General features: G+C 36.2%; 1 protein-coding gene across 1 annotated transcript in view; it reads right to left on the bottom strand.

Moving 5' to 3' along the window:
• Positions 1–12396, bottom strand: part of CUNH8orf88 (chromosome unknown C8orf88 homolog) — a 15224-nt gene extending 2828 nt beyond the window's left edge. Inside the window, exons 1-4 of the mRNA XM_026061746.1 lie at positions 12315–12396; positions 11405–11481; positions 3676–3760; positions 963–1069 (exon numbers count right to left, since the gene is read on the bottom strand). Of these exons, the coding sequence (XP_025917531.1) occupies positions 963–1069; positions 3676–3760; positions 11405–11481; positions 12315–12393 (348 nt within the window). The 5' untranslated portion in view covers positions 12394–12396. The remainder of the gene's footprint in view (positions 1–962; positions 1070–3675; positions 3761–11404; positions 11482–12314) is intronic.
• Positions 12397–14439: the final 2043 nt, after the last annotated feature.

The raw sequence follows: 14439 nt of genomic DNA, 5'->3' as shown, positions 1-14439 counted from the left end.
CTGAAACTTTTCTCCCTGGGAGCAGGTTTTCAAAAAGTAAAGCCTTATATCATCTTGAGGATAAATATACCAGAAAGATGTAAAAAATGAGATCATGGAAGGGTGATAACTTATATATAAGCTTTTTTTTCCAGAGAACAGAAATTTAAGAACTTAAGAACTGCCTCAAATTGCCGCTAACACAGTACTCATTTGGAAACAGTTCTCCTTGATAGAGAAGGAATACACCGTGACCTCAAAAGCAGGCTGGTATGCAGCCCAATTTGATACTGTAACATTTATACCCCAGAATAATTCTCCATATGTGATCTATAGAATATGAACTACAATAATTTTCCTCTTAGTACATGAAGCATTTTAGGATTATTTCAGTTCCATGTTTAAGGTACCACTCCTGGATATCCTGCACAATCATCATTCATTTCTCCCCAATAAATACAGAAATGCATTCTGCAGAAACACTGACTAGAGACAACAGTAACACAAAATTGCATTAAAAACTCCTTTACAGTGGACACTGATCTTAGGCAACTAAAAAACACAAACAAAGAAACAAACAACAACAAAAACACAATACACTGGGATTAAGCTTTCACTAAACCAGAATTTTACCAAGATTGTTTTCTTTTATTTTAAAGAAACAGAGCTGCATTAACATAGAATGCCAAAGCTACAATGTACTATCGTTTCATACAGATCCCAAATTTGGGAACACATATCTGATCTTTTTCTTAAAGACAAACACCCTTTTTCCTTTGTATAATTCTTGCCATGGTAAAATGCCAAACACTGTTTGGGGAAGTTACGTACAACAGCAACAGAGCTATAACTGCATAGTAAGTCTTTTCAAGGTTATATCAATTTGGCAGACTGGTTTGAAGAAGTATTTTTCTTATCAAATGAGTAGTCAAAACCTCCATGACCATTTTTATAATTTCATTTAATACGCAAAATTCACTTACTGGTTTTTCAAGTACAATTGGATGATCAGGAAGAAACTTTGGCTTCTCTTGAGAAAGTGAAACACTTGAAAGCTTTAAAAGGAAGTCTCTGCTGTATTTGATTCTTTCTGTAAATACACAAAATTATCCAGTTATTTCAACATCAATGCTTAAGGCACTCAAGCCAGGAGTAAGAGACTTTGATTTCTTATAAAAGGGTAGAACTGCATGTGAAAAGAGCAGGTATTCAAGTCTCAGCCTGAAATGGCATACTTGTGGTAAATTACAGAGCATTTCCATTTTACTCTATCAAACTGGCTCAGTAAATATGGAGGACTATTCTGACCTAACAGAAGTTTCATTGTTTTAATATAAAGGAACACAGCCAAAAGTGAATCCAACCTTACACCACAGGTAGACTCCCAGTACCTTGCTCTAATTAACAGAAACATCACAAATTGGTCTTGAAATCCTAAAAGGAAATTTCTCCGAATTAGTAACAACTCACACCATCAAGGTGGTACATATTTATGGGACAGATAACATGAAAACAAACTGAGTCTCTTTTCTTGGAGCTATTAAGTTGATGTCTTTCAACCACTAAAAATAATCAAGTCTGCTGCATGTAACCTGGCAAACATTAATACCAATGAACTAGTTTGAAGGGATTTACATGGACTTAACAAAAGTTGAGGTCTATGCTACATTTGGTTTGTACCACTATCTCTATTCTACCATAGCCTAAGATAACATGTCCACCCAATATGGGGTCAGATATGCTAAAGCGCAGATGCAAGAAGAAAGGAATGGGGCAAGAGGAACGAACCTTATTTCTTTGTCCTTGGTGACAAAGAAGTTTGTTCCTTAGGAACTGTAATTTAGTCACTTGTTTTCTTCTTAGGCTGTATTCTGTTGACAGGAAATGCCTTGAAATCAAGTATGAGTGGGATTTTTCCTGCTTTTGACAAGTGATTGTAATAACTGCTGAACCTAAGTGAGGGAAATGGTTAACCTTAACAACAGTTTAAAGAAAGTGAGCTAACACGAGAACTCATGGATTGGTGGTTTTCCCCTCGTTTAAAGAGATGTGAACAGGAGAAACAAAATGCAAGGAAGTAACTGAGGCAGCAATAGAAAGCCTTTACGAAAAGCTGCAGAGACACTAATTGGAGGCATACATATATTACCACTGAATTGACATCAAATGGAGTTTATTAGCTAGCATGAGAGGTAGAGCTGCAGACAAAATGAAGTTTGAAAGGAAATTTGATAATATGACATAAGAGGAAAAAAAATGAGATTATGATTTATAGGCAGCAGCTGAACAACAGGACCTCTAAAGTTGTTTCACTGTGAAGTAAACCGCTACAATAATTAGCAAACAAGCAAAAAACCTTTGAAAACAAGCATAGGAACAAGTTTGCCATCTCAACAAATGTAGAGGAGACTCAGGAAGGAGTCATAGAGCAGTTAACCATGATGGAAGATCCAAAGTGATAACTAACACAAGAGACCAGAACGGGACAAGGAAAAGCAAATTAAGATTTTGTAGAACAGAATAGGTTCTGCGCACCAAAAGCAGAGTAGATGAGAAAGGATCAGAAAGCCGTTACCAGCAGACACAGACACAAACTGACAAGCCTGCCACAGACCACAGCCAGAGACGGCTGGTCCCTCCACCAGGGCCAAGCATAAGAGAGAGGAACCTGACCCTAAAAGGGAATACAAAAAAGAGACTCACCTTCCAAGCCAGTAACAAATGACAGCGTAGAATGAAAGCATCCTCAAAAACCTGGGGATGGTAACCTCTCAGGCTGAGGAAAAATATGGAAGGCCCAAATAAAATTTAACAGAACACTTTCAATTCTCAGGTGGTAAGAGCAAACTGTATCTCCAAAAATTACTTAAGAATTGCAAATTACAGATAAATATCTGAGATGATGGGGATAAGTTCATAGGAAAATCTGTCTCTGAATGAACAGATCAACTAATCCGGAGTACTGTCACAGTTCCTATGACACATTTAAGAATGAAGAAATAAGCAGGAGGTGATGCAGAGAAGGATTTTAAAATGATTTTGGAAACTGAGAACATACATTAACAAAAAAAGGAGTACAAGTTTGGCTTGTTTAACCTATCAAAGAATGACAGAAAATACGATTGTACTTTATGACTACCAAGTGATGAGCACTACAGAAGTGATCCATGAAGTGATCCATGTTGAAAAGCACAAGGAACAACCCTTATGGACAACATTGGCACAAGAACAACTGTCCTGCAAGTATGCCATGACTACTCCAATAGTAAAGGACTGACTTAAACGGACTAGAGGATGCAACTCAGACCTGTATTCCCAAACACAGAAGCAACATGTGTATGTATACAAAACTAGGATTGTACGAAGGAAGCTTTCGTGCTTGAGTTCTACCAGTACAAGACAAGTACACCCAAAACACTGCCCAGACACATCTTTTTACACAAGCAAGTCTACCAGTGGAAGTTTCCCACCTCAGTTAAGGCCAAATTCTACACTTACTCTGGAGTGTTACATGAAGAGAGAGAAAAACAACAACAACAACAAAAAGGTTTCATTTCCCTCACAAACTGTGGTGTAGAAGGAAGCCAACCTCTCAAAACAAGGGCTAATTAGAAAAAAATAATACGTAGCCCACATGTCAACTGTCTTCCACCCAGAAAATACAATTCTGACATAGATCTGTATGCAACATTTTACCTTTTTTTTCTTCTAATCCATTCAGTTTTGGTTGACTGGGTATCATAGTTTGAGTTAAGATCTTCATTCCAGTCATTTCAGACCACTAAAACAAGGAGGAAAAAAAATATATTTAAACAATATTTTATATATTTCACAAAAATAAGTTATGAAACTTGCAATTTCCTTTAAACAAGGAAATATGTTTCTGAGGGTTTTGTTTGCTTGTTTTTTAATAAACAGTATTAGCAGAGTTTCAATAGTCAATTTTGTTTTCAAAGCCACCAAGATATTGGGCAACTCACCCTTCTTGCACACAAACTAGATTCTGTTGATCTAATTTAAAAAGAGCAGAAATAAATGACTACCTTCCTTACACTACAAAAACAGTCTGAAAAGAAACAGACTTGCACAAATTAAACTACTGGTGGTCAACACTGTACCTATGTATAACAGTTGATGCATCTCTAACTTAGAGGATGAAGGTCCTGTCCATATACACAAAAGAACAGCTGAAAAATATGAATACTGGTGATGCAAAATGCCTGAAAGGTTCAATTTGAACCTGTAAAACATTTGTTACTATTGATCATGCACAATAAGGCAATAACTCAACTATCCACAAAGCAACACAGGGAAGTATTAAAAGGAACGATCACATTTTAGACAGCAATCTTTTAGACAGAATTTTACAGTGCTGTTGCTACTTTTTAAAAGAAAACTACAATTACCCTCCTCCTTTTCCCTTATTTCACACCAAAACACAGCTAGAAGCTGTTATACTGGGAAATAATAATAATAAACATTAAAAGACTCCCCTTAAGATCAAAAGAGAGACTTGGATTCAACCTAGCAAAAAGTTGCATAAGCATCAAGACCCAGCATCTGCAGCGTAAGGCTGAGCTCCTTCCAGCTGCAAAAAACCTTGAAGTGAGTGTTTTGGAAAGGAGAGAAGCAATTTCCCCCTCAACAGTTTACCCTGGCTCCTGATAGGCTCTACAGGTTTGGCTGAGGAATTTTAACCTCATTTTGAGACAGGTGGGGGATGGGGCCAGTGGGAGTGAAGAGTCTAGATGCTACTTTTTTATTTTTTAAACCTTTATTATTTAACAGGTTGTATGTCTTATACTTCACTGCACTGTCTGTGCATCCTCAGACAAACAATGTCTCTTTCATCTTCTTTCAGACAACTGCAACTGTCAAAAGTAGAAGAGATCCTATTTCCTGAACAGAGACAGCAGTCAACACTAACTGCAGTAGCTTTAGTAGCATGCTGAGCATACTGCAGTCAGAAATTAGGAATTCTGAAATTGTGGAACATTTCTAGCATATTTCCCATCCCACTCATACTTCTATTTTTTGTGGTTGAAATTTAGTTATCTTTTTTCTTGATTTGCTTAAAGCTTCTGGGGGAAAAGAGAGAGAGGAAAAGGAAAAGAGAGAGGAAAAGGAAAAGAGAGAGGAAAAGGAAAAGAGAGAGGAAAAGGAAAAGAGAAAAAAGAAAAAAGAAAAAAGAAACATCTTGGGACTTCAGATGATTAAGTTAACAAGAAGCCACACCGCTAATTCTAACTCCTTTATGATGTTCAACTAGTCTTCGCAAATCTTAGCTATTCAAAGGTTCTTTTAAAGTAGGAACAAGGAAGAAGAGAGTATTAAAACCTTCTGAGCCCACAAGAAGAAGGCACACACAGCAAAGCAGAATTTAGAGCTGTGTGTCAGACAATGCCACCACAATATCGCTGGATTTTTTCCTGCACCATCTCCCATCACACCATCCTGTCAATTGCTTGATGATGTCAAGAGCTCTGGTAGGTTTGGTTTTGATCCAAAACCCGACATTTGAGTGTCACTGTCCACAGGGCTACTACATGTGCCAGTTGGAAATCCTCATATAAAGAAAGTTGTGCTAGAACAGGGCAGGTATTTCTAAAGCTGGTAGTTAACTGCTAGTTAAATGGTAGTTAACTGATACTGACTGATGGAAACTTTTCAAGTGAAGTCTCCAATAGATCTGAGGTAGTGGACCCAATACTCTTCTGATATTTTCTCTGGAAAATTCATATCATCAAGGAGTAAGATTAAAGAATATTGCTTGCTTTAAACTAGTCACTGTGCAAAATCCAGTAGAACCCCAATCTGCATGTTTGGGAGCTTTCACTCACTGAACTCCAATTTGGCTGATAAAACTAACCAAGGGAAAGGTACTTCCGCAGCTAGTATTTTTTGCTAGCACCACCTGCACAGAAGGCCCAGATTTCTATACCATGTGCCTTTTGACTCATGAACTCCTAGAAATTTTCCACAGGAGGTGTGCATCACTGAAAACAAATTTTATTGTTGTTAGATTTAAATCAAATTGTTCATAGCTATTTGTTCTGGACACCTCAAAAAACAGACACTCTGGAACCACAAGTGCATTATCGGGGCCTACTAGAACCCAGCCACCTACCACAGTCTGACTCTCTTACTCCTGGCAAAGCAGAAAGATTGCTAATTTCCTGTGAATAGAGGTCCTCCAATGCTAAGAGACTGACTGGAATCATGGCTAACATTTCAGATACAACTACTATCAGTGCTTTTTATTATTAGCAAATCTTTTCTGCCTCCTCCAAAACGTAGACTATAAGTCTTAAACTGTAATTTAGACTATAGTCTAAAACTACAATCTAAGGAACTTGCTACAATTTACTGCTCTTTAGATTACTCAGAGTTAAATTTAACACTGCGCAACACTCCTGAAGTGCTGTAAGGATGATTCTTTTTCCTTGCAGAAGTCTTAAACTGCTTTATGTATGTGTATCCAGATATCCCAAAGTAAAGCAGCTTGGAGAATTCTGTTACCAGATTCTTCTTCAATTCTTTTACTGCTTTAAGAAGTTGGGGGGGGGGGGGGTTCTCAGTAGTTGCCTTGTACTAGAAGACTTTGTAATACCTGTTGCTATTCATCTTCACAATGTCATTCCCATACTTAAACATCAACTATAACATCTTTCTAATAAAGATATTTATATCCTTAAAACATAATACCTGGACCACTTAAGGTACTGAACAACAAACTCCTTATGAAGACCTGCAAAATTACCTTTCTGATTATTCTATACAATCAGCTCTTGGTCAGTTATGCATAGACATATGCACAGACATGTCTCATCAACATTCCTTTCCACAACAAAAACCTGCCTAGGAGATAACTCCTTTCCCATTACTGGGCTCCTTGTTCCAACATCACATTTTAATCTGTTTTAGTGATGGTGACTCAATTATAGTAATGTCCCACAAACTTTTATAGCTAGAGAGGAGGCAGCAGAGATAACAAATACCCTGAGAAGGTGGCAGGAGAGGGGTGAAAGAAGTAGGGCTCACTTAAGCAAACTTTGCAACCAAGAAGTACACAGAAATTTACCTTCAGATATACAAACCTACTCCAATCTTATGCTCTTACATGACCCATAGCAACTGCCTACAGAAATGCTGTTAGTCCATGGCAGAAAAGCCAGATGTCTTTTATTACTTAGGAACTTATTACCAGGAAGCCATTACCGACAAGCTAATGCTCAGTATCTTACTCCTCTATGAGAGCCTGTTTATACACAAGTATGTTTGCTCTTCATACACTGAGCTGAATGCAGGTTTTGGGGGTTTTTTTGGTTGTTTTTAGGTTGGTGACAGTTTTCATTAAATTCATACTTGCTACAGTTTTGATTCCGCTTCCCAGACTGTAAAGACAACTGATGTCCAAATCAGGAATGAAAATTCTTATGAAACACGCAAACTTCCACATATATCAGTAGCAAAGAATGCTATCCCTCCATCCTAAAATCCACCATTCTAAGAACTTGCTTGTAATTGCCAGTGCAGGTCAGTGCGTGCGCGCCTAAACCAAGTTCAGTCTTCTCATTCGACACAAGATGTACAGAATGGATTACTGCATACTTATTATTTCTAAGATCACCTATATTAAGAAGCGATGAATGACAGACGACAAGTAAATGTTTTGATGCATCTTTCTTTCATACACAATACCTCTTATTACCTCACAAAATAATATTATCCAACTATTTTCTTTGCTAGAATAGCTTTTACATTGTGTTGTTTGGCCAAAAATGTGCTAATGAATGGTCTACTGATACTTCTATAGGATCACTTAAATGACACAAGTTCCACTATCTACTACGAATAAGTATGAAACAAAATTCAGAAGTTAGTTCACAACATACCTGCCACTGTTTTGTTATTTCCATGATTCTGAGTTACTCATCTCATTCAGTGAAATTTTGCTGGCACTTCAAACTTGAACTCCTGTTGGAAAATAGATTGAGACACAGGAAATGCATCTCATAACTGAAGAGCCAGAGAAATGGAAATTCATAGTTTATATCAGGTTTGGATTGGTTTTTTGTTGTTGTTGTTTGGGGGGTTTGCTTTTTTTTTAATCTATTTTATTATTTTTTAAAACTTTTTATGTATAAGTTAGTGGCAAATATAATGTTTTAGTTTTAAAAATCTTTTTTCACCAAGCTTTCCAAATAGCAACTTGCATTTCCTGTATCCTAACCTATATCAACTTGAATATTTATTCTCTTCGATCTTCAATATATCATCGCTACGTAAGACCATGACAGATATAAAGTTGTAACATGCCAGTTTTCTTTTAACAATATTAAGTGTTACGGTAATGGCTATTCCTCTTTTTCACCTTCTAGTGTGCTTAGCATTGTGCTCATTTACCTTCTGTAGAAGAAAAACATATTGTGGAGGGAGGAAAGAGGAAGAGGACAACTAAAGATTTATGATCGTACATACAGAACACCATTACAGTCCTGCCAAAAGAGGTGATATGATTTAAAACATCTGAAATATGATTACAGTTTTGAAGAACAGATTCTTGAAGCAAAATACATGTTTTTTTCTAGGAATGGTGACTGTATTTCACCATATCAGGAGCCAAAGAGTAAACGGATAACAAGGTACAACTTTCTCAAATCATCACTGAAACTTTATCTTTAAAAATAGCTACTAATGTTCCTGGTTAGAAAAATACTCTGTGAAGCTGCTATGCCCACCTTTTGGCCAATGTCATCAGTCAACTAAAACAGACAAGTTCACAGTGTACAAATCAGCTGATATTTGGAGGCACCCATGAAACACCTGACAGTGAAAATATTAAAAAGCCTCCTCGCTATCCTGCACCAAAGAAAAGGACAGAAAAAGAATACAGCTATACTAACATCAAAGAAATGCAGTATGTAGCCACCCCTAGGCAAATAATGATGAAATGCAGAGTACTACAGCATTGCTGCCTACAGGACTATTCTAAAAAAGAAGACAGAGTTTTTTCTCCTAAATTCACATTGTTCAAGAAACAAGTATTAACTTCCTTACGTGTGAATTAAAATAAATATGTTACAGTAGTCATCATCTTACAGTTGGTAGGATAGGCTGCTGACAGCTCTACTCATTTAATCCTCTCCCTTCCCCCCCCTTTTTTTTTTAAATAGTCAAAGGTGAGAACAGTGATCTGTAAGCTTCATACAATAAATGAAGACTTACAGGATTATTAGACTGATACTGGAAGAAAGATGAAGGAACAGATACTTGTCCTAAAATTTCTATAAACAGTAATTTATTTTTTTTAATCAGTTTGGCTAAGGAAGCTAGCCAAACTTGTTTTTGGAATAGTCATGCCACAACAAAACGCAATAGTTCACTTTCTTCTTCAAGGTGTGGGGGAAGGCAACAGTGGATTACCCATCTATATGCATACAGTTAGCTCCTTATTGCTGTTGGCAACATTATCCAACCACACTTTTTACCACACTGCTGCTTGTCACTGATTAAAAGTCGTCATAAAATACTGTAACAAAGAGCATAAAAATGCTCCTAAATATATATATATATTTTTTTAAGGTAATGTGCAGGTGAATCTACCTGCATACTTGAACAATTAACCAGAGGTCTACTGCAAAGAAACTAAAGCAATTCATCTCAGCTACAGACCCTATCAAAAAAAGAATTAAATATTTACTTTGTTGCTTGAGAACTGACTGTAAATATGGATTCCTAGGTATTACATGAAGACTCATTTCCTCAGCCAGAAAAATGAGTAAGTGTAGTTATTTAGATCATGTTAAATAAAAAGAGCAGAAGATGTAGAAACAAATATGGAATTCCTGAATACGTAAAAGGAAAGTAAATATTACTGACCAATCTATCTTTAAAATACTTATAAATTGGGAATAACTGTCAACAACATCTGATATATATCAGCAACACTTCTCCCTGCCACACTCTTCCAATTTTGAACATCATTGGCTCAAAGAGATAAGTTTATCAATGCTAAGAATAGGTATAGAAATAAAGAGAAATCTTCAAGACTTTTAAAAAAACGTTTGTGGAAACAGAAGTCAAGTTTTCACACTCAAAAATGCATGTGCAAATTAAGTAACTGTTCATCTGCAAGCCTATCAGGCCTTAACAATTTAAAACACACCCAAGCCAGAAAATCCCATCTGATCAAATTACAAACTCTGAATTCAAGTTCGACATAAGGAATCAAAATCGTTTTCACTTGTGGGAAGCGTTTCAAACAAGAGGCACCCGCAGCACTCATTGTAGTCTGCTTGGGTACATGACTGCAGGGACAGCTGACCTTGCAAGCCTTCCCAATGGGACAGTTTTCCTTTCATAATGAAAATCTTCCAATATGCTTTGAACCCCCTGTGTTAGAGATAATGCAAATACAATCACATATTACTAGCGAGACGAAGGAGAAGACAACGGAAATGCCCAGAGCCTTAATGATAATCACTGTTTATTGAAACCCAGAGGACATTCAAATCAATATCAATAGAAAATCAAATTCAGACTAGAAAAAAAATTAAGCATTCCAGCTGAAACACTACAAACTTCCATTTGCAGCAAACATCYGTAACCAACTTCAAGTTTTAGAGACACGTGGTAATTCATCTAAACCCAAGTATTTTTGGCGGTAAAGCTTGATACTTGATACTAGAGTGCTTCTGTTTTTTGAATGCTAAGCCCCATGTACTGCCTGCTCCAGCAGAGTCAACAAAACAGAACTTCAGAATATGGGCATATAGAAGAGTAATAGGAGGCATTTTGGTGATTTTATATTATATATGTGTATAGGTCGGTGTGTGTGTGTGTGTGTGTGTGTACACACACACACACACACCTCGACCTATACACATATGTATTTACACATATACATGCATACAATCACCTAAATATCTGGAAAAGTCTAAAAATCTGGTTTTGTGAAATTTTCTGCCTCAAATGTATTTGTGTCCATGTTAACAAAGCTTAAAAAACAAACAAACAAAAAAACACACACTTCTAACATTACTCACTAAACATAATAAGCAAAGACTGAATACTTATGTGTACTTTAAAATAGCAAAATTGTAAACTCTATGAAGACTAAAAAAAGCCACACAGACTTTTATGACTCCTTTTTATATAACTCACAAGATGTATTTTTCAGCTACTGGTGCACACAAATATCAAAAAAGGCATCTTGAAGCTTAAGCTTCTTTTTGACATTTCTAGAACTTCTTTGTTTTCTAACATACAAGTTCAAGCACACTGCTAACTGGAAATACCATACACTTTTCACTTGGTAACATAAGGGGTTAGCTGACTTCCAACTTATGGCACTCTAGAATGCGTTCCTTTGTCAGCTTAGACATTACTAGCCTTGTCCTTACTGTGTTTACTTAATACTCACCCAGGCAACCTCACTCTGCAGGCATACTTCAGGGTTGCTAGGTAATTCAGTCTGAAAGTTGAAAGCAATCACTGATGCTGGTGGGGGAAAAAAAGCAAACATTAGGGAAAAACAGTATAGACTATATTTTTGTTTTGTGATGCTTGCCTCCAGAACAGCAATGGAATTGGATTGCAAAGGAATGATCCAGCCACTTTTTAACATCTTAAATGGAAAATTGGTCTTATGGTGATTTAGAGCTTTTCTTTCATTAGTTCTAACACATAATACAAGTTTATGGTGTTACTTTATTTCTGTCCACACCAGTGCTGCCACTGTTGTTTCTCTGGCCATCAAAAACTTATAACTTAATAATGACAACAATAATAGCTATAATATTGCAGTATCTAGAAGATGTAAACAGGGATTAAAAACAAACAAAAATGAACAACCCCTCCCCTCCACACACCTGATGCAAATACTGCATAATTTTCCGTAAGGCCTTTCTTAACTTTTACCAAGACACAGTAAGAATGGTATGGTGCAGTATACTGCACTTACAATAAAATCTAAACAGTAATCCATTTCTTAAATTGTTTATGTTTTCAAAAGCAGGAGTCGACTAACAACTAACCCAAGTCCCAAATTAATAGAGGTAACTGAATCAGCTTCCTAAAGCAAGCCAGAATTTCAAATACCAAACTAGAATACTGAAAAGAATTCTGCACAGACCTGATAAAGTTTAAATTCAGATTTTATCACAGAGATGATGTAGTAAGATCAGCACACAGCAAGATATTATACACCATGGTAGTTGTAACAAAGGCATTAAAAATATATATATATACACACACCAGGCACATTCTTGTTATTTCCCTTAAAGCAACTGAAATTTTGGCTAAATTAATTGCATCTTAACCAGAATACTCACCATTCTGTGAAGACAAATGACGCACAGGTCGTGCTGGCTGAAGGGATTTACCAATCAGCTTTTTAGTTTCCTCTAACATTTTGAAGTGTCACACTTAAAAAAAGTAGCAGAAATCAATACAAAGCATTCAGCTTCACATACAGACGTTAAGTAAGATGACCAGTTTATAATTCATTAGTTGCCTTTGACAAGAGCATATACTATTTGTTAAATATTCCGGTAGGGGAGAAGGAAAAAAATAAATAAATAAAAAGCCCTAACACAGAAGCTTTCTTAGAAGAGAGATTATACTGGAAAAAAATTCACAGAAAGAGACAGAATCAGACATTTCTGCCATTTCTCATTTCACTCAAGCCACCCTAACTGCTTCTCAAAAACATTTTTTTCAGTAGGTATGTCTATAAGGTTGGGGAAAAAGGACAGGACAAGTGATGGAAATGAAGGTATTTTCTAACAGAGTTAATTTAATTCAGGCGAAGGCAAATTAATTAACATCAGTCTACCCCTTACAATCTGCTGGCTGCATTAGAGCTCAGCATGAATCTACGTATACTCACATAGTTGCTTTTTAATATCTACTTTAGTTAAATTAATACAGTTTTGCATCTTTCCCACTCAGTTTTGCTGCTAAAGAAATGGAAACGCTGAAAACTGCTGAGGTGCTGCTGGGCTGAAAAGTCTCCTGCTATAGTGACTGAACTGCCAGTTGTAACTAGGACTTCATTCTTCTCCTTCCCCACCCCTTTGTCAAACCAGGTATTTCACGGCTAGGAGGAACATCTGATACTTTTGGAGAAAAAGAATATCAGAAACAAGAACAAAGACTACTAATTAATAATAGTACTGAAATTCTGTTTTCTCCAAGAGACTTTATAACACAGAGGAAGAACTGTTATAAGAAAGAGTCAAAGGAAATCATCATGAGTTTGAGAGTTGGAACTACAGAAATATTATCCGATTCTGATATGGAAAAGGAAAGAGAAGTTACGCTACTTAAAACAGAATCCAGAATCACTTGCCATTTTAATTGGTCTCTGGATTATAGAAAAAAAATCTGAAGATTTATGTTATATAATCTTTTGAATTTGAGCATGGAACTGCTGCCATTCAAATTCATTCAACTATTTTCCGACATAGCCAATTTGAACTGATTCAGGTCTACAGTTTAGCCTAAACTAGGAAAGCAAATCTATTTTGATTACCTTTTTCCTACCTTCTTGACTTAGAAAAAAGAAAAAACTAGAAATTCTGCCTCAGAATTCAATTTATTTCTGTAGTCAAAGGCAACAATGAAGGTTCTTGCAGGAGAATGAATTGAGACTACTGACCTGGAAGATAAATTTAATTTTATTCAGATTAGGAATGCTTGTTTAAACTATATTTATACTAAACACTTCAAAAAATTTAGGAGAAACAGTTTCTATTAAGCTTCTACACCTGTCTTAATATCCAAAGAGTCTAAAACCAAAGTATTTAATATACCACATTTCTTTGTATTTCTTAAAGAATTTTTGTGACTACGCAATGTACAAGAAATTAACCCACAAAGCAAACAATGACATTACCAATACTACATGCAAATACTAGCCGAGTTTGGCTTTCTTATATCAGACTACCATTATTCTTTTTTCAGACATTATCTATTACAAGTTTAGCTCCTGACTGCTAGGATCAGATAGGCCCAGCACAGCTAAACCACAAACAGGACCGGGAAGTAAGGAGCCTTTGAATACAGAAAGGGGGAAAGCGATAATAGTGTGTTTTCCCTTTTTAAATGAACCATGCATAATTTCTACATAAAGCAATACAATAATGATGTCTACTACATTAGAAAATCATAAAAGCACAATTTTCCTCCATACCCTGACTGCAAATGACATTACGCACTTTTTTTGAAAAATGTGCACTGTTGTTTAAGAGGTTGGTTAGCTCCTAGAATCTAGCACACCCTTATTCTTTCAAGTGTTTTCCTCTCAAACATGTCAGTAACAGGTTATTTTTGCCCTCTTCCATCCTGTTGATAAAAAACATTAGTCTTCACAAAAATAACTGAGAAGAGGATGGGTTGTGGTAATGGCAAAATAACACATTTTTCTCCCCAGCTTTTCCAAGAGGAAGTAGCCTA

This window comes from Apteryx rowi, unplaced genomic scaffold (genome assembly GCF_003343035.1).
Source record: "Apteryx rowi isolate R43461 unplaced genomic scaffold, aptRow1 scaffold_184, whole genome shotgun sequence".
Lineage (NCBI taxonomy): Eukaryota > Metazoa > Chordata > Aves > Apterygiformes > Apterygidae > Apteryx > Apteryx rowi.
Note: the sequence above shows the minus strand (reverse complement) of the source record. Positions and strands in the feature narration are given on the sequence as shown.